At 45.0% G+C, this 26,389-nt stretch overlaps 1 protein-coding gene across 4 annotated transcripts; it reads left to right on the forward strand.

Moving 5' to 3' along the window:
• The first annotated feature begins 332 nt into the window (after positions 1-332).
• On the forward strand, positions 333-25,310 carry LOC144073059 (gamma-aminobutyric acid type B receptor subunit 1-like). Of its 4 annotated transcripts, none has more exons than XM_077598584.1 (24): positions 333-629; positions 2,883-2,969; positions 3,076-3,140; positions 3,235-3,373; positions 3,508-3,693; positions 5,102-5,119; positions 7,453-7,613; positions 11,447-11,581; positions 11,710-11,880; positions 11,964-12,065; positions 12,870-12,935; positions 13,029-13,220; positions 15,652-15,897; positions 15,963-16,026; positions 17,972-18,049; positions 19,807-19,957; positions 20,235-20,367; positions 21,458-21,574; positions 21,648-21,758; positions 22,706-22,799; positions 23,032-23,159; positions 23,232-23,360; positions 24,037-24,180; positions 24,263-25,310. In XM_077598584.1, exons 2-24 carry the CDS (start codon positions 2,891-2,893, stop codon positions 24,518-24,520), a joined length of 2,967 nt encoding a protein of 988 aa, XP_077454710.1. In that variant the 5' UTR covers positions 333-629; positions 2,883-2,890; the 3' UTR covers positions 24,521-25,310. The 4 variants fall into 4 exon arrangements, with proteins under 4 accessions (XP_077454710.1, XP_077454709.1, XP_077454708.1 ...); XM_077598583.1 differs by lacking the exon at positions 333-629 and adding an exon at positions 2,753-2,810 and having other exon boundaries at positions 21,654-21,758; XM_077598582.1 differs by lacking the exon at positions 333-629 and adding an exon at positions 2,756-2,810.
• Positions 25,311-26,389: the final 1,079 nt, after the last annotated feature.

Consider the following 26,389-nt stretch of genomic DNA (forward strand, 5'->3'; position numbering starts at 1 on the left):
AAAGAATCCATTTTTATATTTCTACTTTTTCTCTTTCTCGTTTAAAACACCAGAACGCTAATGTCCCAGTCACAATGACTTGGACGTCTATCCCCGTCCATGTCTATTCTATAATTCGCTCTACCTTTACGACAGAAATGAATTTATAAACATAAGAATATTAATATCCCAGTCATAGCGAATTGGACGCTTATCCGCGTCCCCGTTTCGAATAGATGTAAAATACGACGTGAATAATGGGAGTGGATCGTTCTATTCGCTCCAAGATGGAGGCTTGACCTCGACGTCGCGGCGTCCTCCTGCGCATGCGCGCGTCAACGAGATGACGTCGCACGCGAATTAGCTCCAGATTGTCGAGGAGGGAGGAGCCTCTTCTCTTCTCATCGTCGTTGTACATAGTGGCCGTCTGACATTTGTCGCTTTTATTTCTTTATTTTTTTCCGCGGTTGTCAGCTTTTCTTTTCTTTTTCATTTATTTTTTTTGCTTTGTTTGTTTGTTTGTTGTTTGTTTTTTTGTCGCGTGCCTGTCGACGTCGAGCGCCGTCCGAGAAGAAGAGCAGGAAAAATGCACCCGCTTTGATTCGCTGTGCTTCTCGTCATCATCTGCAAGTGGAGCCAGTGGACGGAAGGTAAGCGGACTTGATGTGGACGTGATGCGTCTTCGACGTGGTTCGATTCCAATTGGGTTTGGCCGATCCGCAATCGCGCGTGAACGGCGTTGCGTTGCGTTTACGTGCGGTGATGTCGTTCGGCTCCATTCGGCTCCACTCGGCTCCGCTCGGCTCGGCTCGGTTCGGTTCGGTTCGGTGGTGCCACCCTCCCCGTGACCAGCTTGCCGATGGATGCCAGTCGATCGATCCCCCCCCCCGCAGCTTCCGGTGTCCAATTACTATGCCAGATACGATACATGACAGCGGGCAGGAGGAGCAATACTGTTTATCGGGGAGAGATGACATGCCGATATCGATATCGCGATGTGTCGTCATGCATGGCGATATGATATCAGCATGAGGGTGGAGGATTTTTTTTATTCGTCACGATATAAGAAAGGGACATCCGACACAGCCATTCAACTACAGCCTTTTGGGGAAAGGGTGAAGTCAGTGCCATTGACGGTGAGAGACGTCCGTTTTGTTTCATGCGTGAGCACTGTGCATCTGGGCATCGGAAAATCGTTCTTCGGCTGTATTTTTACAAAATGGACTCATTGGGGATTCTGCATTTAGAATTTGGCACAAAATATCCCGTCAGGAGAAAATAAAAGTGTGTTTTTGGGAAATATGTGAGAAATAAGATTGAGACAAATTTATAACATGGCGCCTGGCCGCAATTGCGGGGTTTTGTGTCACTTACTGCTGTTTTTTGCGCATTTCTGGGTCACTTCCTGTTGATTTTTGGTCATTTATGGGCACTTCCTGTTGCTTTTTGGGATATTCCTGGATCACTGCCCCTTCATTTTGTGTCACGATGAATTGCAGATGCCTTTTTGTTGTTGATTTTGCTCCTTTCTTGTAGAATATTGGGCCACTTCCTCTTAAATAGGAAAGGGTTGATTGATTTTTGGGCCATTCTCTTTTCAAAGGGAAAGAGTTGAATTCCTCTTGCTCTCGCCTCACTTCCTGTTGATTTGGGGACATTTTCGGCTCATTTCCTGTTGATTTTTGGCCTTTTTCTGATCCTGTCGATTTTGTGGCATTTCCACGGGAAATCATAGCTCTGTATCGGAACTCCTTCCCTGCCACGGACGGCGATAGACGCCCAATCTGTTTTCCGTTCAGATTCTGTCCCCAATGGTGGAAATAACGTCCATAAAGCGCTTGCGGCGGGTTAAAAATGCGACTTGAAGGTTTTGCATCAGAGCGTAAATATTTCAGCAAGAAGACGACAGGAAAGCTAGACGGCAACGTGCGCGGGGGGGGTGCCGTCCGAGCTTTAATTGCTTTTGGAGCCAAAGGCCACGACGGCCACGACGGCCGCTTTCATCCGGCCCGGCCCGTCACGCGCCGTGATTCACGACCGCCGGCCAATGGCGGCGGTCGCCGGAGATGCTGGCTTTTCTCGTCTAAAAATACGGTGCGACTTTGTCTGTGGTCCAACAAAAGTCGCCGTCGCCATCTGCCTACCGCGTGGAGGTGTGCCTCTTCCATTTCTATCTACGGAAACAAATGGCGCCGATCCGTTTGCCGTTCCGGCGAATGAGCGGCGATGACGGATGGCAAGTCTGTTTTGTTAACTTGCTGTCATGTGAAATTCTGGGTCACTTCCTGTTGATTTTGGGTCTTATCGGAGTGCAACATGTTTGACTAGCAGTCATTTCACTTCCAGTTGTTGTATTTTTTGTTGTTGTCATTTCTGGGTAACATCCTGTTTGTTTATTGGTCACTTTGTATTGTTTCAAGTTCAATTCCGGATCACTTCCTGTTGGTTTTTAGTCACTTCCTGTTGATTTTGGGTCATATCAGAGTGTATTTTGTTTCCATTAGTTTTGGAGCATTTTTGATTCGCTTCCTGTTGTTGTTTTTGGTCATTTCTCGGCCATTTCTATTCATTTGGGGTCACTTCCTAATGTTAGTTTAATTCCAGATCACTTCCTGTATATAATTTTGCAAACTCCACATTGTCATATAGAAGGAGTGCAGCTTGTTTCGGTTTCTCTAGATTTTGAAGCATTTTTGCCAACCTTCCTCTTGTTTTTTGTCATTTCTGGGTCTCTTCCGCCTGATTTTTGGACGTTCCTTTACTTACTTTCTGTCCTTTTCCAACTCGTGTTTTCCTAGAAAAATCGACGTAAAATATGGCACGTGGATGCGGTAAAAAAATATTTTTCCAAATTCCTACTTCTTGAGCAAAAATCAAAACAAATGTCTTTTATTGTCTCTCAGGTGGGACCATGTCGGCGCTTGGATTCTTGTTGATTCTCCACGCTCTTCCACGTCTCAACGCGGCCATCCATAATTCATCCAGCGGAGGTAGTTCGTGCACGCGGGACGACCAGAGTGCCGTTTGTCACCTCGCGTTTGAACCGACATATCGATGGCTTCCCGAGATAGCCTCACTCCTTTTTTTCTCCCCCAGGATGCGCCATCATACGCCCTCCGAGGGACGGAGGCATCCGATATAGAGGCCTGACTCAAGAGCAGGTACGGGCGCCGACCGCAAACGACGGAACGTGTAATCGTGATGAACGAATCGATAATATTAGACCCGAGTGACACGAGCGTCTCTTGCGGTCAGATCCGCAGCGTTCAGATCCTGCCGGTGGATTACGAGATCGAGTACATCTGCCGGGGGAACCGCGTCATCGTCGGGCCCAAGGTCCGCAAGTGCTTGCCCGACGGCACGTGGACGGACATGACGCGGCACAGCAGCTGCCGTGAGTGCCCGGGGTTGCCCGTTCGGATGAAAAATAAAAATAATAAAAATAATAAAAAGAAACTTTCTGTCTGGCAAGCGGGTCCTAAATCGGGTCCTATAGCCGGTCCTAAAGCGGGGCCTTTTGTCCCGCAGTCTTGCTGTGTCCTCGCGTGTGGACGTCGCTGGAGAACGGGCAGGCGACGGCCCGGCCGCCGGGCCCGCCGGTGGAGGGCACGGCGCTCCACTACCGCTGCCACTCGGGCTTCGTGATGGAGGGCCGCAACGTCAGCCGCTGCACCAAGTTGGGCAAGTGGGACGCGCCCAAGCCCGTCTGCCTCTGTGAGTCCGATCCTTCCGATTCCGTTTCCAAAATTCACCCGGTCGATAACGTTAAGGAATAGGCGGACTTACGTGACGTGGTTGAATGGGGATTTGGTCAAAGAAAGTGCCAGCTCGCCATCTGGTTATCAGCGTCGCCAAGACAACCGATAAAGTGGCCCTCGTACCAACGTGAACGTCTGTTGTGTAATCCTGAACAATTTGGAAAGCCCTATCCTGGTCATCCATCTTATATTATGAGATATACACAAAATATAAATGTGTATGTATATGTATACATGTATTGTTTCTATATATGTCATAATTCAAGTCTACATGTGTGCGTGTGTGAATATGTATAAATATGGATATATTTATATATTTGTGTGTATGATATATTATATAATATATATACATAGTTTATCATATATACATATGTATATGTATCCAGAATAGTTTGTGTGGAATCCGTGACATTACGTAAGGGCATCTCTATGTAATGTGGATTTAACGGCACTATTAGTGACGTCTAGTGGACACTACTTGTATTGTATACCCCCGTCAGTGTTACTGAGCAACATAGGTTTAGGCCTGTTAGAGACACCCCTACGCGGCCCATTGGTTGGTATTTTTTTGGGACGTTGGTTGGTTTAGTTCGTCCAATGAAATAACTCGCGCGAATTTCTCGCCCCGCCTCCCAGACAAGTGCGACGAAAATCAATGCTCTTCTGTACAAAAATTAAAATGGATGGGAAAGTACGGTAGCGAAAAGGAGGTGCAGAAAAACGCGACAAGCGAATGGAAAGACAAAAACAAAACAAAGAAATGACGATAAAAAGCAACAGGAAAGGGAGAAAGACAGACAACCAGTGAGGGACAGAGTTACGAGGTACGCACTACCACTAACATTCGAGAATTAGCTGAAACATTAGCCGACGGCTAATGTTTAGGCACTTCAAGAGTGTAAAAAGGAACTTTTATTAGGGAAGAATGTTGTTGGACGACGAGTGCCGTGTTGTTAATTTTAAAAATGATACAATGCACGAATAAAAAATGTTAAGGACGCCTTGCTAACCATTAGCCATACTAGAGTTCGCTCTTTTTTTCTTCCCCGTGACCTTTGGGTTCATATTCAATGGAAACACGGCTACAGTGCCCTCTGCTGGTCACATTAACACGTGCCTGCGTTCTTAGTTTTCTATAAAGTCAGTTCATAGCTATTATTTCCCCAATGTTTAAATATGTAGCTGTACATTTTTAGTTGATGATTTCCCCATCATATGTAGTGCCACTGACGGTGATAGACGTCCAATCCTACCTTTCCAGTTCCAAAATGAACTGGCCGTCTATCGCTGTCAACGGCAGACGTCATAATGTTGGCGTCATTGTAACAGACTTTCTGTTTTCTTTCTCTTTCTGCCTCCCAAAGACGACAAGAACAGCACAGGTGAGACATTTTCTAATGCAAATCATGATTCACAACTTGCATAAATGTGACCCCAAGGGGGCAGCACACTTTTTTGAAAGGTTTAGCCTTTTCCCCCCACTAGGGGGCAGTGAAGGCTTTGAAACGAAAGATGATGTCTCATTTTTGACTTGTTGGAGTTTCATTGCAAAAGTTTAGCAATGTTTTGTCAAATTGGAAAAATAATACATGCCTTTTGAGACATATTTACATTGATTAAAAAGCATAAAAGTAACAGTTTTACTTCGATTTTTTTTACGGTGCTACACGTCCGATTCGTTTCAAACGGGGTGGTCCGCCAGCAATCATTTGATAATATTAGATCAATTAGTATGATTAGATTGGGTCAATATCAGTAGTAATAATGATGAGTTATGAAATTCTGATTATAAACATTGAAAATTTTAAATAGGAGTCGTAGAAAATGATCGTGAAAGTATAAAAATATACATTATTTTTGAATCAAGTTTCAAAGAATATAGTGATGAATTTGTCGTAAATGACGTCATCAATAAATAAAACCATTTTGAATGAAGAGATTAAAGAGTAAAGTAAATTAAGCAAAATTGCATTGGGTTTCCGATTTCCGGGAAAAAAATAGCATTTGGCTTATTCCTGTCATTTTTTGGTGTAAATTGATCCAATACCAATGGCGTCCAATCCCATTGAATCGGACATCTACGGACATCGGACGTCTACGTCGTCTAAACGCCAGAGAAATTGGGCCGTTCCGACATGCGCCCGCGCAACCTTTGCCTCCAAGCGCGTTAGCGGTTGGGGGCTAGGGGCTTAATGGGGGGGTCTTCTAAACAAAGGCGGGCGTGGAAAGTTCAGCGCTGAATAATTGATGACGGGCAAATGCCAGAGCCTCGCCACCCGCCACCCGCCTGTCGTATGGCCCGACCCGACCCTTCTTCCTCGTGTCGAACATCGAGTCCTCGTCGACGCTAACTCGCTACTGTGGTCCGCCGATATGGCTCCGCGTCGTCGCCCATTGCTTTCACGATATCCGTGGCACAGAACTATCCCGTTGTAGCGCGGGTTCCGCTCCGGGCGCCATTTGGACTCGCCACGACCTGATTGGAACGGCGTGCGGCACACTTTTTGCGTCGAGCAAAAATCCCACGTGGCCGAAAATGTAGAAGCGTCGCCTTTATTCAGAAGAATCAAATAAGCCGCTTTTCATTTGCCAAAAGTTGAGGAAAAATCGAAGGCCGGTAAGCCACTCTCGATCATCGGGTATTTTTTGGGGCGATGTTAGCCAAAGGCAGCGAGCGAGCCAGCGAACCATCGCTTTGAGTGATTGGAGACGTTTGCCAAAGCTTTTTTTACAGCGCTCAAATGGAGTGGGTGGGAGGCAGGGAGGCGGCTTGAAACTCTGGCCTCCATCTTACGGCGTGGTGACGAACGGCAAATTGGGATGTTGTCTTCTGCTGCTATTTATTACCTACGCGCTCTCTCTCTCTCTCGCTCTTAATTCTTTTTCTTTCTCCCTCTCTCGCTTTGACTATCTCTCTCCCATCCTCCCTCCCAACTCTTTCTTTCACTGTCTCTCTCTCTCTCGCTCTCTCGCTCTCTCTCGCTCTCTCGCTCTCTCTATCTCTCTCGCTCGCTCTCTCGCTCTTAATTCTTTTTCTTTCTCCCTCTCTCGCTTTGACTATCTCTCTCCCATCCTCCCTCCCAACTCTTTCTTTCACTCTCTCTCTCTCTCTCTCTCTCTCTCTCTCTCTCTCTCTCTCTCTCTCCATCTCTCTCTCTCTCTCTTTCTCTCTCTCTCTCTCTCTCTCTCTTTCTCTCTCTCTCTTTCTCTCTCTCTTTCTCTCTCTCTCTCTCTCTCTCTCTCGTTCTTTTTCTTTCTCCCTCTCTCGCCTTGACTATCTCTCTGCCATCCTCCCTCCCAACTCTTTCTTTCTTTCACTGTCTCTCTATCTTGCGCTCTCTAGCTCGCTCAAACGCTGTTGCTCTCCCCCCCAACTCTCTCTTTTTTTCTCCTCACTCTCTCATTCGCTCTCTCCCTCGCCGTCTGTTACGTAGCCAATGAGGGCTGCGCCCCCGCCTCCTCATCGGCCCCTTCTCCCGGCGCCGCCTTAAAGCGCGGTGGCGACGGCGCCTCCGCCGTAGTCCACGCTTCTCGCGGCGCTGCGTTTTTGTGTCCTTCCCGCGGCGCTTGTCGGACATGCGGACGATTTAAACCATGCGGTGGTGGCGGCGGCGTCGGCGGCAGCAGACGGGTCTAACCGTGAGCGTGTCCTTTTTGTGGTGGTGGCTTTGGTTGGCGACCACGACGACCACCACGGGGATGGCGGCGGCCGTAGGCAAGAAGAAGCTGTACATCGGCGCGCTGTTCCCCATGAGCGGCGGCTGGCCCGGCGGCCAGGCGTGCATGCCCTCGGCCCAGATGGCGCTGGACCTGGTCAACAACCGCAGCGACATCCTGCCCGACTACGAGCTGGAGCTCATCCACTACGACAGCATGGTGAGTTCCCGGCTTACGTGACCCCCCCGTGCCCGTCGCCCTATCTTAACCAGGCGAGGGTGCTTTACCACGCGCCAAAGTCCCCAAGTAGAAAATCCAAAGACGCTCGCGAGTCCAGCTCCATCGAGACCGTTCAAAACCAAAAAAACGTCCGTAAGGGGAAACAGAAATGGATATAAAAGCCAAAGTCAAGTCACTTAACCCTGTTGAATCGTAAGAAAGGGCCAAAAGCGAGTTATTTTGCCAATTAGGGTTGTTTTTACGTGGTGAATCATGAGTGTTGTCGTTCTTTAGGACGAATAGAAATTCATTTTTAAAGAAATTAAGACAGAAATACGCTCTCGGAAGTATTTTTTTTTCCTCGTGCGTTTGAATTATTGCCTGCCAATGACGAGGATGGACGTCCAATTTCTTTGAACTGTCGCGGACGCTCATCTGGCCTTTTCAAATGGACGTTTTGAACAATGGAGCCGAAAGAGAAAAATGATAGTATGATAAATAATATTGACTATTCAACCAATACGATTATTGGATGTGATAGGAACAAAAAAAAAGGAGAAAAAGGAAAAAAGATTTTACCACCCATTTTATTTGAGCTCATTAGTTTTTAATACATTGTATTAAAAACACCATTGAATGATTAGGTTTCACAATATTCATTTAAATGCATGGATCATTTATTTTATTTTCTAGCCTTATTCACTCAGTTTTATTCTTATTATTACAGTGTATTTTGCGATCCCCCCATTTTTATGTATTTGGAAATGTAGGACTTTGCATTTAATTGTCCTCTAAATGTCTTTGTATTCCCCAATGCTTTTTGATCTTAAATAGAAATTGTGGCACCAAGGAGTGAAGTTTGTGGATGACTTTTTTTTGGGTCATTTGTTGATTTTATCCTTTGTTTTTCTTCTGTCTGGCTCATCCTTTTGAAATTGCGATCGATGGAGGCGGATGTCTCGGAAATGACAAAGCGTCCAATTTGTGGCACTTGTTGCCGTCCAGGCGGCATCCCGCCCGACGGCGCCTCGTTAGCGGACGTCCATCTCTTTCCCGTCGCTTCGGCGGGACGGCCGAAAGCGTTCTCGTCCTGGAAGAGCGCGCCGAGTCGCTCTTTGTCGGCATGGCAACAGCCAAACGGACGGCGAAGGCGCCGAGGGCTTTGGTGCGCCGTTTCCACGGTGATTCCGAGGACGAAACGGATGTCTTCGGTGGCGCCGACGTCGACGCGCCACCGTCAATTGAACTTGGCGGGGGGGATCTTTGCAAATGTGGGGCGGCTTGAAAGTGGCGTTTCCTTTCTCATTCTAAAGGGAAAAAAATGACAATTCTTAGTCGTCAACTGGGAAAATGCGTCAGCCTCGTTTCCTTTTAAACCAAAAAGTATTTTTTTTTATCAAAATCGCTCCGTACGTTGATTTATTATGACGTTAAAAAAGAGAAGAAATGAAAAGACTACATTTTGTCTATGTGCGCGTGTATATAAAAGAAAAGCTTTCTTCATTCGCTGCCATCTCTCCTACTTGTTTTGGATTGGACCTCTGAAAGTCTTTTCGTGGCTCTGCCTGTCACCGAATGGACTTTTGTCGCTAGTGGACGTCCAATCCATTTGAAGTGGAGGGGCGGTAGCCGACGAAGTAAGGTTGGTTTAACCTCCCGCGTCAAACGGTTTGGACGCCCGTCGCCGTCGACGGCGGCCCACGAGTCGAGCGCGCCGTCGGAATGGAGCGTTTCCGTTTGCGCCGACCGTTGCCGTGGCGACGACTTTGATGAATTATTAATGCAGGCGCAGATGCCGCCTTTTCGGAGTGCGCTAGGTGGGATGTCGCAAAGCATTAAGGGTTAAATCAGCGATGGCGGCGAAGACGGCGGATGCTCCTCCTCCTCTTTTTTGTTGTCTCAACATTTCGTTCCAAAGGTTAAAAACGAGAATATAACTGACAGTTTCTGTTAAAAAATTGAAATCAATTTTGCCCAAAATAGCTGCGAGCCCTGTGAGGATAAGCGGCGCCCAAGATAAATCAATAATATTTTACCGTTTTTCTCACAATTTTTTACATGTAAAAGTTCTTTTTTTTTAAAGTCTAGATTTGTTTCCCGAACAACTTTTTTTTTTAAAACTAAATAATGATGAGCTTTTTGGTAGGAAAATGTCCTATTTTTGGTCAATTTTTTTAAATTTTGTTGTTGTTGGAAATAGCTATTTCAGGCATCAGTGCCCTTTTCAATTGAACAAAAAAATTCCGCCCCTGACATCAGTTTTATTTAATGACATGAAATTTGGTGGCTATGTCCGTCGTAACGAGCCGCACAAAAAAGCCTCAAGAAGCCACGCCTCAAATCAAACGTAAAGTCGGCCATTTTGTTTTTAAGCAGCCATTTCCACCTGCAAGCGCCCTTTTCAATTGAACAAAAAAAATCAGCCCCTGGCACCAGTTTTATCAAATGACATGAAATTTGGTAGACAGGATCCTCAAAACAAGCCGCACAGAAAAGCCTCAAGGAGCCATACCCTAAATCAAACGTAAAGTCTGCCATTTTGTTTTAAAGCAGCCATTTCCACCTGTAAAAAAAAAAGCCTGATGCCTTGAGTTGAACCCAAACTCCAGCATTTTTATCCAAAGCAGCCATTTAACGATGCAAAACTAGCTGGGCATTTTTAAAATGATTTTTTTTGTATGCAGCCTGTAAATGGCATATTTGATGATCAATTCAAGGTTCCGCCAGAGCCCGCTTGCCAATTTAATTAGGAACTTCCTTCCCCTCAGCTATTTTGCGCGGCGGAAACGTCACGGTGGACCATGATTTTTTTTGTCCCTCCGGCTCATTAGAAGGAGCAGGTGCTCCTTTTCTCCGCCGCCGCCGACGCCGCCGCCATTTGCCCTTTATGGCTGCGGCAAAAGTAAGGAAGGACGTGAAAGCGCCGTCGCTCGTTAGCCGCAAAGAGACGCGCGTCCCGAATTAGGAAGCCCGTCGCCGGCGTCGGGCGATGCTTTTGGCCGGGCTGAGTCATCGCGCTCGTCACCACGGTGGCGTTTAGGCGTGACTGACGGGCGGCGGGCGGGCGGGCGCCGCCTGTCACTCACGGCGAGAGCGCGTCGAGCTCAAATACGGGTAATTGACGCATATTTCTGACGGAAATATGGATCGTTAAGCGCTATCACGCGGAGCGGAATGCCACGCCACGTGTCGGGCGTCCGTCGAGAGTGCAATATCTAGTGATTGATTGTTTACGTAGAAATATTCTCCTTTGACTATACTAACTATTAAAGAAGAAGATTTCATTTCTGTTTTTGTGAGTTTAAAAAAAATCAAAGTCACACAAAAATTTATTTCCCCTTTTTTCATTAAAAATATTTTTTTATAAATATATACAAAAGAAAATAATGATCATTTATATTTTGGTTTTCAAAAAGAGAATGTAGGAATATTTACAATTAAAATAAGTCAAAACTGTTCATTTTCCTTTTATTATAAATTTAAAAAAATATATAAAAACTTAAACATAACCTTTAAAAGCTCCCTTTGTTTTATATAAAAAAAATCTATAAAAATCCCCCAATTTTTTAAAATGAAATAATTTGAGACTAAAGTCTACTGTTTTAAATGACAATTAAATGCGAAATAAAACAAATGGCTGACATTTGAATGAATGTAAATGAAATCCAGCCTCAGGAAATTCGAACTAACTCCACTTGAAAAATGACAATCCTTAAAACTTGATGATGAAGGATGGCGTTTTCCAAGTAGAAAGTAGACCTTGAGACTTAGACTGGTTTGTGTCCCGCTTGATGCCATTTTTGCGGCTTATGTTGTTGTGGTTGTGGTTGCAGTGCGACCCGGGCGAGTCCACCAAGCTGCTGTACGACCTTCTCTACACGGAGCCCATCAAGATCGTGCTGATGCCCGGCTGCAGCGGCGTCTCCACCATCGTGGCCGAGGCGGCTCGCATGTGGAACCTCATCGTGGTGAGCCGCCGTCAAGGACGGGGGGCGGTCTATCGATCCATCGATGGATGGACTGGCCGGTCTATCGACCGACCAATCGATGGGCTGGCCTCTCCCGCAACTGAAGCCAATGGCATCTCCCTTGGTAGCTGTCGTACGGCTCCAGCTCGCCGGCGCTGTCCAACCGCCAACGCTTCCCCACCTTCTTCCGAACGCACCCGTCGGCCACGCTGCACAACCCCACCCGCGTGCAGCTCTTCCAGAAGTGGAAGTGGACCCGCATCGCCACCATCCAGCAGACCACCGAAGTCTTCACCTCGGTGGGTCAATTGGCGGCCGGCGCCCGCTAAAAATAGCGCCGTCCAAACGTCAGCCCTCTAAAATGAGCGCCGCCTTTTTTCAGACTCTGGACGACCTGGAGCAGCGCGTGAAGGAGGCCGGCATCGAGATCAGCGTTCGCCAGAGCTTCCTGACCGACCCGGCCGTGGCTGTCAAGAACCTCAAGGTGCTTTTGATGAAAAATTCTCTTCATCTGTCGACCGCTGGCTTCCAGACCTCCTTCCTCTCGCTCGCTCCCTCCCTCCCCGCCGCGGCAGCTGCAAATATCATTAGCGCCGACGCCAGTTGGCAGAAATTAATTTGCCGCGTTAATGAGATGCTACCGCGCTTCTGGAGCAGCCCCGGTTCGAAAACGCGTTCTCAAGCGGGACGGTATTTTTAAGTCGAGTATTTTAAGTGGAGTGCACTTTTTTGTTTATTGATTGCCACAGATTAAGCTAGCATTGTTGATTAATCACTACGGATTAAGTTAGCGTGGTATCTTGAATCACGACAGATGGAGCTAGCATGCATCAGGCTAATGTCACTTTTAGCCTTTTTTTTAAACCATAGATGCCTGTTGTTGATAATTTGCATCATTCGTAAAAATGATTTTTTGGTAAAGTAAGCTTAAGTTTTAATTTCATTTAAGATGCTAGCATAGCTCAAGCTAAGGTTTTCGGCAGGTGTCCATTTTTGAGACAAATTGAATTTGGTCAGACAAAGTTGAAGTGTTTCTAGACCTAAAACATTCGATTTTTCAGCCTTTTAACTGATTGGCTGCCATGGACTGCGCTTGGCGTCCAATCCGTTTTGATTAGGAGCGGCAAATGATCTAGAGTCTGGTTTGTTTTTCACCATAAATGTTTGTTGCTGCTAATTAGCACATGGGTTGAGAATGATGACCAGCTGTCTATTGCCGTCAATGGCAGCCACGGATCGGCGAATCTGTGAATCCCATGATGACCGGCAAATTATGTTTGTTTGACAGCGTCAGGACGCCCGGATCATCGTGGGTCTGTTTTACGAGACGGAAGCCAGGAAGGTCTTTTGCGAGGTGAGCTTTATGTACATTTTGATTGGCCGTGCTCATTCTAATTGGAATGTATCGGCCATTGACGACGCCGGATGTCCGATCCATTGGCGGCAGGTGTTCAAGGAGAAGCTTTACGGGAAGAAGTACGTGTGGTTCCTGATCGGCTGGTACGCCGACAACTGGTTCAAGATCAAGGACCCGGCCGTCAACTGCACCGTGGACAACCTGACGGAAGCCGTGGAGGGCCACGTCACCACCGAGATCGTCATGCTCAACCCCGAGACCGTGCGCGGCGTCTCCAACATGGTACGTACGCTCCGCCGTAAGACCTTGACTAACGGAAAGGGAAAAAAAGTCGAATAAGATCTGGAATACGGCTCGTTTTCTCGATATTTCGCACCCTCGGCGAGAGTTTATCCGCTCGCCGACGTGAAATTTATTCGAGATATTAACGGCGGCGTCAAAACGATCGCTCGCGCCGGCGCTGGCGATAAATATTCGGAGCGGTTGATCAACAATATGTTGGCTAAATCTCCTCGGCGGAAGGAAGGCGGATTTCCACACGTGGGGGGCGGGGGGGGTGGGGGACTTTGGGGGGGTTAATCGCACTTTCCTCTTCATCTTTGTTTGTTTTTTTTCCTTGTCAGCATTTTTCTGTCGCTCGTCTCCGTACGGATCGGTCCAAAGCCTCTTAACTGGGGTGACCAGATTTGGGAAAAAAAGGACGTCATGCTCAGATGGGTGACATAATCCTTTCCCAAAATTGACCAAAAATAACTCCAAATAGATTTAGATGGAGAATTCTTTCTTTTTCCGCCCCAACGACTGCTTTAAAGTCGTGATATCACCAGAGTAAAGTCAAATATTGTGAGATTCAAGTTGTAATGCTACATACATCATATAACCTAATATTGCCGGAAAATAAGCCTAAAATGATGTCATTTTTCAAAATAGTCCTGATATTATAAACTAAAATCAGGTTTCAATTTTATGCGATTAAAGTCGTAATAGTTGCAAAGGAATATTAAGAATAGTCGTAAAGTTATTTTCGAAAAATAACTAAAAAGTGGCAGTATTACAAAAATAGTCATACATTGTAGTATCATGACATTAAAGTCGTAATACTCCAAAATGTCACAAGAAAAAAGTGGTAGGTGATGTACTTTTGATAAAATATGAAAAATTTCAGTGGTAACATTGTGAGAAAGTCATAAAACGACAAGAATAAAATCGTCATAGATATATACAGAATACTTTGTGCTGTATGGATCATTGGAGCCCACAAAAAGCACAGGTAATGTTTTTTATGGTGGCACCTGTAGCTGGTGGCCATCTTGGGTAGGGCCCTCGGGGGCTAGATCTGGAAGAAACTATATCGCCTGGCCTCTGGGTGTTTTTTTTCTTTCTTCTCTCTCCCCAGTACCAAAGACGTCACGTCACGTTAACGCCGAATCGGAATCTCTGCGACATTAACGCTGAATAAATTGCCTTCCTCGAATTCACCTAGACTGAACGTTGCTAACGCGGCAATATCCCCAGGGGAGCTAAGGCTAGTTTGCCCGTAGCCATCCATAAATCAAGCATCTGGTTCCAAAAGTTGAAAGTGAAAGAAAGTGGCGGCTCGGCTCCCGCTCGCGCTCGCGCTCGCGAAACCACGCCGTGCTTCCCGTTCATTTGGCAAGCCTGAAATTGGCACATTTCTCTGGCGGCGCTGCGGGCGGCGTGATAGCGCCTCACTTTTATACGGCGAGGTGGAATTTTTTTAATGAACGGGACTCGTCACAGAGGCCGCCTAGAAGAACGCTCGCTTTTTCCTCGGGGACGGTTCGACGCTAATCTGTCGTTGCACGCCGCCGCTCGCGGACGGCCTAATTGCTCGCCGACGACGACGGAACGGAGACCGCGAGCAATCGCCGGGGGCTCGTTTACGCCCGGAAACAGGCATGCGGTGGGGGAGGGGGGTGTTTTGGTGGAATTTGATCAGACTCGACGCACCGGGCTAAAGTGACACTTTGTCGATAAAGTTTGATGGATTGGCGTCAGCCGAAAGCATTTTCTTCATGCGTTCTTTGAATTGATGCTAAATATTAGCGAAATGTTCTTTGAATTGATGCTAAATATTAGCTAACTACTCTTCAAATCGATGCTAAATATTAGCTAACTACTCTTCAAATCGATGCTTAATATTAGGTAACTACTCTTTGAATCGATGCTAAATATTAGCTAACCACTCTTAAAATTGATGCTAAATATTAGCTGACTACTCTTAAAATTGATGCTAAATATTAGCTGACTACTCTTAGAATTGATGCTAAATATTAGCTAACTACTCTTAAAATTGATGCTAAATATTAGCTGACTACTCTTAGAATCGACACTAAATATTAGCTAACTCTTCTTAGAACTGATGTTAAATATTAGCTAACTACTCTTAGAATTGATGCTCAATATTAGCTAACTACTCTTTGAAGGGATGCTAAATATTAGCAAACTATTCTTTGAATTGATGCTCAATATTAGCTAACTACTGTTAGAACCGATGCTAACTATTAGCTAACTACTCTTAAAATTGACGCTAAATATTAGCTGACTACTCTTAGAATCGATGCTAAATATGAGCTAACTGTACTCTAAAATGCACTTGAATAGTCCCTAAATGTTGCCTAAATCTCGAATTCTCCTGAAATGTTAGCTAACGACTCTTGACGTGTCCTTGAAATGTTGTGTGTGGCGTCAGACTTCGCAAGAGTTTTTGGGCTCCTTGATGTCCCGGCTGGGCGGCATGAACCCGGAGGAGACGGGGGGCTTCCAGGAGGCCCCGCTGGCCTACGACGCGGTCTGGGCCCTGGCTCTGGCCCTCAACAAGACGGTGGCGCCGCTCAAGGCCAAGGGTCGGCGGCTGGAGGACTTCAACTACAACAACAAGGACATCACGTCCGAGATCTACCGGGCGCTCAACACCAGCTCCTTTGAGGGCGTTTCGGTAACAAAGCTTGCATCTTTTTCTCTCGGTTTTGGGGGTCAATTTGGCTCTTCTCTTGGCTTTAGGGCCAGGTAGTGTTCGATGCCCAGGGTTCCAGGATGGCCATGACCCTCATCGAACAGCTCCAAGGTACGTACGTTAGCCTCCATTTTCAGTGACACTCCAAAAAAAGTCAGTCAGTCTATCTCCATCAATGGCCTTCAAAGGCTTAAATACGGTTTCAGGTTTTTTAAAAATTTAAACTAAGCATGTGTGCCCATTTCAAAATAATTGTAAAAAACAAAAACCTATAAAAGCGACACATCAATATAAAGTCAAGCATCAAGAGGTTGTTATTAACCCTCTGAGGCTCAATTTCAATTTCAGCAACAGAAAAAAAATGGCTTCTAAAATATGAATGTGGATTAATGAGGTGGGGTGATTAGCATCTCGTTGTTGCAAATCCGCCTAGAGAAATGTAATAAATAACATTGGAGCTTATTTAAAAAAAAATGTTCTCTTCTTTTACTAACTACAACATGAACGTATTGCGCAACTGTGCAACAAAATGGCGGTCCTCTTTACGTTTTAAATAGTACGTTTTGGAGAAGTGACTGTTCCTCGCTCGCTTAACAAATCTTAAACTTGTACTGCAGGGAAAGAGTTAAGAGTGAAAACGTAGGCCAAGAAAGGACAAAGAGAAAAAAGAAGCTTACATGGCGGTCTTGACCGACCGGGAATATTAATGATGCCGCTTTTTGTTTTTTTGGGGGGTGTCGGGTCACTTGTCGGCGCCGCCCGAATGACCTCTCGCGCCTCCGCGTCAGTCTGGCGTTTTTCACGAGGCTCCTCCTTTGAGCAAAGAGGGTATCATCATCATTATCATCATCCTTGAAAGTCCTTAAGAGTGACCGCCGGCGCGCTAATCCCGCCTCACGCCGCGCCGAGCACGTTCGCCGCTCACCGCAATTACGCAAGATACACAAAGCGACCGACCGAGCGTATTTGCCAACTCCCCCAAAAAAGAGGATTTGCTTCCTGCTGAAATGCTCTTCAAGTAGCAGGAAAAAAAGGCAAAATGAATGTCTTTGGAGGGCCTCGTTCGTTATTGGCCGGCGGCGCCTTCCATATTCGGAAATACGACGGGGATCCGTTACGGAATTGGGAACGCCAGGCCAAATCGTCCAATGGTGGGCAATAGAAATTATTCTGGTAGACTTATGAATTTCAATTAAGCATGTGAGATTGTCAACTGGGCGAGCGAGAGAGAAAGAGAGAGAGAGAGAGAGAGGCAGACATTTCTATGGCGTCTTGTGGGAGGGATTTCGGCCATCTTAGTGACGCCGAGCAATAGCGGGCTAGCATCCTAAAGTGACGTGCGCCGACCGCCATGTTTGAATTTTGGTCCTCTATAGCCGCACCAGGGAAAGTCTCGTTGATGCCGTAAAGCACATGTGTCAAAGTGGCGGCCCGGGGGCCAAATCTGGCCCGCCGCATCATTTTGTGTGGCCCGACAAAGTGCCGACTCTCTGTTTTAGGATCAAATTCAAATGAAGAGTATAGATGTATATTCCATTTCCTGATTTTCCCCCCTTTTAAATCAACAATTGTCATTTTTTCATCCATTTTTTCTGTTTTTAGTTCAAAAATCCTTTTGTAAAATCTAAAAATATATTTAAAAAAAAAAAAGCTAAAATAAACATTGTTTTAGATCTATAAAAACCTGAATATTGAGGGCTTTTAATCCATTTATAAAAATTATCTAAATATTATATCTAAAATGATCCGGCCGGCCCACATGAAATGGAGTTGACGTTAAAGCGGCCCGCGAACCAACCCGAGTCTGACACCCTTGCCGTAAAAAGAGGATGTAAAAATTCGGGAAAGAGGCTCGTCGCCATAGCGCGCTGGCCTCCCTCCGAGCGCATCGTTGTTGCCCGCGAGTGTGGAAACGTTTTGGGGAGAGGAATAGAAATACCTGGGTGGGATCGGAGCGCCGTAACGGTAGCGTGGTCGCTCGTTCGCTCGCTCGGTCGTGAGTGTGTCAAAACATGAAAATCATTTACGTTTGTCTTTTGTGTGTTGCGTCCACTAGGGGGCAGCTACAAGAAGATCGGCTACTACGACAGCTCGCAGAAGAACTTGTCGTGGTTCGGCAACGACGTGTGGATCGGTCAGTGCTGCTTTCCTTTATTTCTGTCTTTCTTTCTTTCTTTTTTTTCTTTCTGCGGTCGCCCTAACAACCACTCAAAGTCGGTTCTCCTCTAATCGCTGTGGCAACTGTTACCGAGCGGCGTCGCCATGGCAACACTTCTCATGTGGCCCCCCCCCTCCTTTTTTCTCCACCTTTTTTTAAATCGAGGACACTAGACGGTAGAACGCACGCGCTTTTTATTTGTCTCGCGTGGGTAAAACTCACAGCAACCAACAACTGCAAGGCGTACAAAAGAAAAATCAATGTTATTTTGGGGAAAAAAGTGGCCAGCATTTGCAGTCTAAATGACTTGGACGTCACCATTCATTGACAACTAATTACTGAATGAGTTGAAAAATATTTTCATCATTGATGAATAATTCAGAGAAAGCTTGACCTTTTGGGGGAGCTTAATAGTCTCTGATCTTTTTGTTTTTATTCTTAATATTCATGGGAAAATGAATGGGAAAAACGTTTTCGATTTTTGTGAACATGAGCATATTTTAATAAAACATTCAGTTTTATATTTATATAACTTGTTTTGATAGGGTAAAATACAAAAGAATACAAGTCATTGGGAAAATAACCTGTTTATTGATTTTTAAAAATGTTCTTTTGTATTCTTCAAAGAAAATAGGCACTATATTTTTCCCTTTTTAACAAGTGAACTAATTCTTTCATAGTACAAAGGATAAAAAACAGTAAATGTATTCACATTTCCATTTTTAAAAAGCAACATGAAACATTCAGTTTTTTGAATCAATTTGTTTATTTGAAATGTCTTTTTTTTTTTTTAGGTGATTTTTAAACAATCCTGTATTGCAACCACAAGGAATGCCACCCCAAAAAATGGTGTTACCGTTTTAGCGTGTTGGACTGGAAAAAAAAAAAAAGCAAAGTTGAATTGACATACATACATGTCCAGATATGACAGGACGATGGCATTCCGGGACTTTTTGGTCTGGCGTTTGGTCTTGGCGGGCCGTCACGTGGTTGGCGGATTTTGTCAGCCAGCCGTCAGACAGATGGCGCCTCTGAGACACGGCGGGCCGCGTTGCCGCGGTGACGAGCCGCGGGAGGGCGGCGAGCCGTTGACGCCTGACACCGACCGACGCTGACATCTGACACATCGCTGCCTACACACACACACACACACACACACATGCGCAGCCTCATCCTCCCTCTTTCTGACACACACACACACACACACACACACACTTATCTGTCTGTTTACTGTTTCTTGCATCAAATGAAAAAAATGTCTTCAATTCCTCATTCTTAAGACTTCATTCTTATCCCAAACCAAATATGAGAAAATAAAAAAAACGCCCACCAATGACTTAAATCATACATTATTCTGGATCTATTTCTATTTAAGAAATTGACCTTTTTAGTGTCTAGTTTTAAATACAAAAAAACATGCTGAACCCTTTATTGCCTGAATTTCCATTTAACAAATATACAGTTATATTCATTAATATTCATAAAAAAAAACCAAATGTAAATATGTCCAAAAATATTTCTTTCACAATACAGGTATTAAATCATAAATAAAAAAGGAAGAATACATTCCTCCTTGTTGATTTTGATATTTCTTCCCCCCAAATCTTTCTTTGTTGTTGTTGGCGTGAACAACTTCCTGTACTTTTTGGAACATTTCCTGTTTCTAGGGGTGACTTGATGCGGATTTTGGGGCTCTTTTTTTGCTTTTTGGCCACCGTTTGTTGTCGGTTTAGGGGCGGGGCCTCCGGCCGACCGCACGGTGGTGGAGGAGGAGTACCGCTTCCTGTCGCAGAAGTTGTTTGCCGCCGTGTCGGTGTTCGCCGGCCTGGGCATCCTGCTGGGCATCGTCTGCCTCACCTTTAACATCTACAACGGCAACGTGCGGTAAGACGCTCGCCAAAAAAAAACACCACTGGAGCATGCCGCTCGAAATTTTGTGTTGTTGACTTTGGGCTGGCCTTTCATTTGTCCTGTCTCATTGGCTCGCTTCAATTTGTGGGTTATTTTTCTTTTGTTCAGTTGATTTCTTTTCAATTTATTTTTTGTCTGTGGGGTTTCATTTTTCTTCTGTTGCTGTGTATGTCAGCTTTTCTTTTCTAGCTTTGCGTTTTGGTTGACTTTCTCTCTGTCTGGGCTCTCACAAATTCTTCTTCCTATGCAGCTACATCCAGAACTCCCAACCGTACCTGAACAACATGACGGCGGCGGGCTGCATGATGGCGCTGGCCGCCGTCTTCCCCCTCGGCATCGACGGCCATCACGTGCACCGATCGCAGTTCCCCGTCGTTTGCCAGGTGTGCAAAATGGCCACTTCCAACACTTTACCCTTCATTTTGTGCCTCGTTGAAACGGACATGTCCACCAAATTCCAATGCTATTAGGTGAAACTGGCTACATTGTTCTCCACAGGGCGCCGGCCGGTTGAAATGGCTGCTTTAAAGCAACATGGCCGACTTCCCGTTTGATTTATGGCATGGCTTCTTGAGGCTTTTTTGTGCGCCTGGTTTTGATGGACATGTCCACCAGATTTCACGTCATTGGGTGAATCTGGTGTCTGGGGCTGAATTTTTTTGTTCATTTGAAACGGGCGCTGGCAGGTTGAAATGGCTGCTCTAAAACAAAATGGCCGACTTCACGTTTGATTGACCGCATGGCTTCTTGAGGCTTTTTTGTGCGCCTCGTTATGATGATCCTGTCTACCAAATTTCATGTCATTAATTGAAACTCATGTCAGGGGCTGAAATTTTTTGTTCATTCGAAGCGGGCGCCGGCAGGTTGAAATGGCTGCTTTAAAACAAAATGGCCGACTTCCTGTTTGATTGACGGCATGGCTTCTTGAGGCTTTTTTGTGCGCCTGGTTTGGATGGACACGTCCACCCAATTTCACGTCATTGGATGAAACTGGTGTCTGGGGCTGATTTTTTTTTTTGTCCGTTTGAAACAGGCACTGGCAGGTTGAAATGGCTGCTTTAAAACAAAATGGCCCACTTTACGTTCAATTGGAGGCTTTTTTGTGCGCCTCTCTACGACGGACATTCTTTTCCTTTCTTCTCCAACTTTCTTTTTATGCATATCTTGGAAGCCAGCGATATTTGCAGCTATAAATGATCCCTTTTTAGTGGTTTTAATCCAGATGGATTTGGTCTATGTTAAGAATGTTATTGCAACATTAATCTATCTCTTTTTGCCCTTTGGAAAATGTGTAAGCGCAATAAAAAAAATTGCTTTTCCTCTAAGGAGAAGCGCCGGTGTAATCACCGGCCCACCTTTGGGCTTGACGACAAGACCAAGCTTCATATTTGGAAGCGCGAGCGATATCGGCGCCCCGAGGGTTTCCTCTCGGCTCTTCGGGAAGAAAAAAACCAAGTCTTTTTGTTGTTTCAGTTTCGACTGTGGCTGCTGGGTTTGGGCTTCAGCTTGGCCTACGGCAGCATGTTCACCAAGATCTGGTGGGTCCACACGCTCTTCACCAAGAAGGACGAGAAGAAGGAGAAGAAGAAGGTAGGCACGGAGCGGGAATACATGGGTGTCGGTGGGCGTCCGTGGCAATTGACGATCGGCGCTTTTGCTTCAGCAACAGCTGGAGCCGTGGAAGCTGTACGCCACGGTGGGCGTGCTCCTGGCCGTGGACTTCCTGTCCTTGGTCATCTGGCAGATCGTGGACCCGCTTCACATCACGGTGGAGGTCAGTTCGCCGTTTTGGCCTAAAATATGTTCTTTTTAAAAAAAAATAACATTTGAAATCGATTCATTTTGAAATGCTATCTTTAAAAATGTTTTTGTTCATACATTTTTGCATTTTCTGTCTACGTCTATTGAGTATTTTTGTGTTTTTGGAGCCTTTTCGTGTAGACCAGGGGTGTCAGACTCGGGTTGGTTCGCGGGTGGGCCGCTTTAACGTCAACTTGATTTCACGTGGGCCGGACCATTTTAGATAGAATATTTAGATTTTTTTAAATATAAATGGATTAAAAGAACTGAATTAAAAGCCCTGAATATTCAGTTTTTAATAGATCTAAAACAATGTTTATTTTAGCTTTTTTTAAATATATTTTTAGATTTTACAAAATGATTTTTGAACTAAAAACACAAAAAAAATGGATTAAAAGATGACAATGATTGATTTAAAGGGGGAAAATCAGGAAATTTAATATACATCTATACTCTACATTTGAATTTGATCCTAAAACAGAAAGTCATGATTGACTTTCCCGGGCCACACAAAATGATGCGGTGGGCCAGATTTGGCCCCCGGGCCGCCACTTTGACACATGTGGTGTAGACAGTAATCCCTCAAATATCGCGCTTAATGTAGAACAAACATGGCCGCGACAATTGAAAAATTGTGAAGTAGGGTCACCCCTATTATAACAACCTTTTTTTTCTTCCCCCCTTCTGTGCTGAGTCTTAATAGCAAGTTACACGTTTCAGCATGGGTTTTCACATTTTTATGAAATTTAATAAATGTTTTAAAATAATTAATAGCTGAACAAAATCGCGAAGAAGTGAATTTGCAATAAGTGAAGTCGCAATAATGGCGGGTAGCCGCATATTGGCTCCAATGTTTTTGGATGCATATTTGTCAAACGCAAATTCGCCAGAGTTTTTGAGATGTTTTTTTGCGTCCGGCAGAAGTTCACCCGAGAAGCCCCCAAAGTGGACCTGGACGTCCTGATCCAGCCTCTGCTGGAGCACTGCAGCTCGGAGAAGATGAACACCTGGCTCGGTACGTCATTTACTTCTGGATTTTTCTTCTTCTCGTTCCTGAAACTTGAACTCTGACGCATATGCATTTCAAATTTGGTCCATTTCAACATAAACATTGAAGTAAAACAAATACAGGAGTTGCCACTGACGGCGATAAACATCCATTGGCCAACTGAGGCTTTGGACAGGACGTCTATTATTGTCGATGGCGCCCAAACGCTCAATATCCCACCCTGCTCTGCCCCCTCTAGGCGTGGTTTACGGCTACAAGGGTCTCCTGCTCCTGCTGGGCATCTTCCTGGCCTACGAGACCAAGTCGGTGTCCACGGAGAAGATCAACGACCACCGGGCGGTGGGCATGGCCATCTACAACGTAGCGGTGAGTTTCGGGGGGGGGGGGCGGCGCCTCGCTCTGGGCGGGCTCTCTAACGGCGGCGTGCGATGGGCGCAGGTGCTGTGCCTGATCACAGCGCCGGTGACCATGATCCTGTCGTCGCAGCAGGACGCCTCTTTCGCCTTTGCCGCTCTGGCCATCGTCTTCTCCGCCTACATCACGCTGGTGGTGCTCTTTGTGCCCAAGGTAACGTTTAGGCTGGATAAAAGTAGAGTTAGCAATTTTATGGTCCAAAAAAGGGGACTTATATAGGCAATCCAATAAATAAACGGGAATAATAGTACATTCAAAAAGCTGAGTTTCTGTGGCGAGGAAACAGTGCCACCTCCCGGAATGTCTGATCAATGCAGCTGACGCCTCAATTGACATTGACTCCGTTTTCCGGACTATAAATCGCACTTTTTTTGTAGTTTGCCACTAATACTGAAGTGCGAATTGTTTTATTTTGTTGTTGTTTTTAACTCTCTCACCGCCAACAGCCTGGTATGTTTTTTATTTTATGAAGGATATAGTTATCTGAAAAACCTATGTTAACATATGCCTATTTAGCCTGTTTTACAATTTTTTTATTATATTTTTTTATTTTATTTTATATTTATACATATTTTTAATGTATACATTTATATATTTTTTATTTTTTATTTATACATTTATATATATTTTTATTTTATATTATATTTATACATTTATATATTATTTATTTTATATTATATTTATATATATATATAATTAATTAATTTAAATATATATATATATATTATTATTTATATAATTTACAATTTTACTATTATTTTAACGTATAATGTTTAATAATACTTTGTCGAAGGAGCGTGCAAAAATGGCCTAAGTGCAATGTGCGCAGATGCGTCGCCTGATCACGCGCGGCGAGTGGCAGTCGGAGCAGCAGGACACGCTGAAGACGGGCTCGTCCACCAACAACAACGACGAGGAGAAGTCGCGACAGCTGGAGCGGGAGAACCGCGAGCTGCAGAAGATCATACAGGAGGTCAGAAAAAAGAAAATGCCCTTTCAATATTTTTTTCCCCGCTCATCAATTTTGAATTTTGACTTTGGATGCCTGGTTTCAGAAAGAAGAGCGCGTGTCGGCGCTGCGCAACCAGCTGGCCGAGCGGCAAGCCCTGCGCAGCCGGCGCCGCCCGTCGGCGGGCCACAACCAGAACCACAACGCCCAGCCACTGCAGCTGCCGCCCCCGCCCGGCTACCCCGGTGCCGACAACCACTCGCTGCCGGCCTCCTTCTCCAACTCGTCCAACCTTTACCCCGGCGAGAGCAAGATGAGCCGCAACCACTGTCACAACAGCCAAATTCCCTTGCTCTACAAGTAGCGGCGGGGTGGGGGGAAGACGGGGCTTCAGGACCGCCTCAAGCCCACGCCGTCCGTCACCATCGGGACCCCCGGCGGCCAAGGCTCCTACATCAGGCCCGTTGACGGTGTCAGACGTCCGATCCGTCGCCCATCCAATATGGCGGTACGTTGAACAAATCTAAATCTGTGTTTATGAATTTGAGGTTAATCGCCATTTATCTCAGTTATTTCTTTTAACTGTTCAGTCACTTGGTGTGAAATCATATTTTATTATTATGGTCATATATTTAAAAAATATATATCTGCTCACTACAAATGATGAATTCATTATTACACAGAATGAGATTAATCGTCATTAATCTCACAGTTATTTCTATTAACTGTGTATTAACTTAGTATAAATTCCTAATTTATTATGCTGGTAGTACATTTAAAAAAACTAAAAAGTGCTCATTACTACTTTTGAATTGATTATTGCACAGTGTAAATGAAAGTTTTCCCGTTTGAAATGGATTGGACACCCTGGAAATTCTCAGCAGCGTTTTAGTGGCACATCGGTACCGCTTTTCCCACGAAATAACGGCTCAATCCACTCGATATTAGAATGTCTTTGAAATATTTTTCAGATTATTTTCCGCAAATACTCGGACGGATCGGACGTCCGTCGCCGTCCACGCGAGTCCCGTCGAACTAAACGCGTGAATGTCTCTTCTGTGTGTATACGTATTGCAAAGGAGTGTTTGTTTTGTGCGTCCCGTATTTTGTGTTCCACTCACCTTTGGTCTAATTGAAATGATTTCTAAATTAAACCCCCCCATCTCCCCACTCGACTGACACTGCCTTTTTGCGAGAGGCCGGCCCACGGTCACCACGGCAACGGCGAGCATCTCTCCGACTAGGAGACGGTGCAGGAGTCAATCCCCTGACCTTTTGTGAAAAATGCCACACGACCTTTTGTACTCTCGTCGACGTTGTCACTTTGGACGGGGAAGGCGTTCCCCATTCTGAACACGCCCCCCTGCCCCGCCCACAAGCATCCAAGACACTTTGTCAGCCGTTAACTGACGTTTATCTGCATGCGCTATCGACTTTGGACTCGTGTACATAAATTAAGAACACAAGCACAATTGAAGTAACACGACAACGACATGTGCTCTTCACGCAATCGTGATACAGTTTTACAGCACTTTTTTTTTACGTGATATGACCAAATGTTTGTGTTTTTTTATTTCAGGTTTTTTTTTTTCATTTCATGTTTGACAACGTTATTTTTTGGTACGGTGACGCGGTCACGCGATAAGCACATCTTGGATGACTTTTTTTTGGATTATTGTTAGGTTATTTGAGTCAAATGCCGTTATTACAATCCACAATTAGCTCAGGGTGCGGAAGTGGTTATGCGATTGAAATGAATAGGCCATATTTATACATATTTATGAATAGCGGAGTTATATTACGGTGTCTCGGAAATAGTACGTCATATGAATGCAGAAGTATTCTGTTAAATCTTGCACATGTACGCAAATGTTTGTGAAAGAGGTCATATTTGTACTCATTCTATTGTATCAGATCATAAATGTTCATATATTTCAAATGTGTAGGCAACTATGTGACTTCCATTAAAGGTTTTACTTTAACTGTATCACCTGATTTGTCCACTAGATGTCACTACAGTTACTTTGGACACGCATAATCATCTGATATACTTTGTGGGGGTTTAACAAATATTTTACGTAAGATATTCTTCAAATCTGGAAAAAAAATTGAATGAACAAAAAATAAATATTTTTATTAAAAAATGTCCTCTAAGAAATTGCACGACAATAGTATCTAAAGAACTAGACACAGAACAAAACCCTTGCTCAAACTACGAGTCCCAGAAAGCACT

Source organism: Stigmatopora argus, chromosome 4 (assembly GCF_051989625.1).
Source record: "Stigmatopora argus isolate UIUO_Sarg chromosome 4, RoL_Sarg_1.0, whole genome shotgun sequence".
NCBI classification, from domain to species: Eukaryota; Metazoa; Chordata; class Actinopteri; order Syngnathiformes; family Syngnathidae; genus Stigmatopora; species Stigmatopora argus.

Bases quoted from the DNA above. Each gene is read 5' to 3' on its own strand.
- LOC144073059 (XM_077598582.1), top strand. The intron at 15,898-15,962 runs GTAACAAAGCTT...TCTTGGCTTTAG, and splicing joins GCTCCTTTGAGGGCGTTTCG to GGCCAGGTAGTGTTCGATGC. The intron at 16,027-17,971 runs GTACGTACGTTA...TGCGTCCACTAG, and splicing joins CCTCATCGAACAGCTCCAAG to GGGGCAGCTACAAGAAGATC.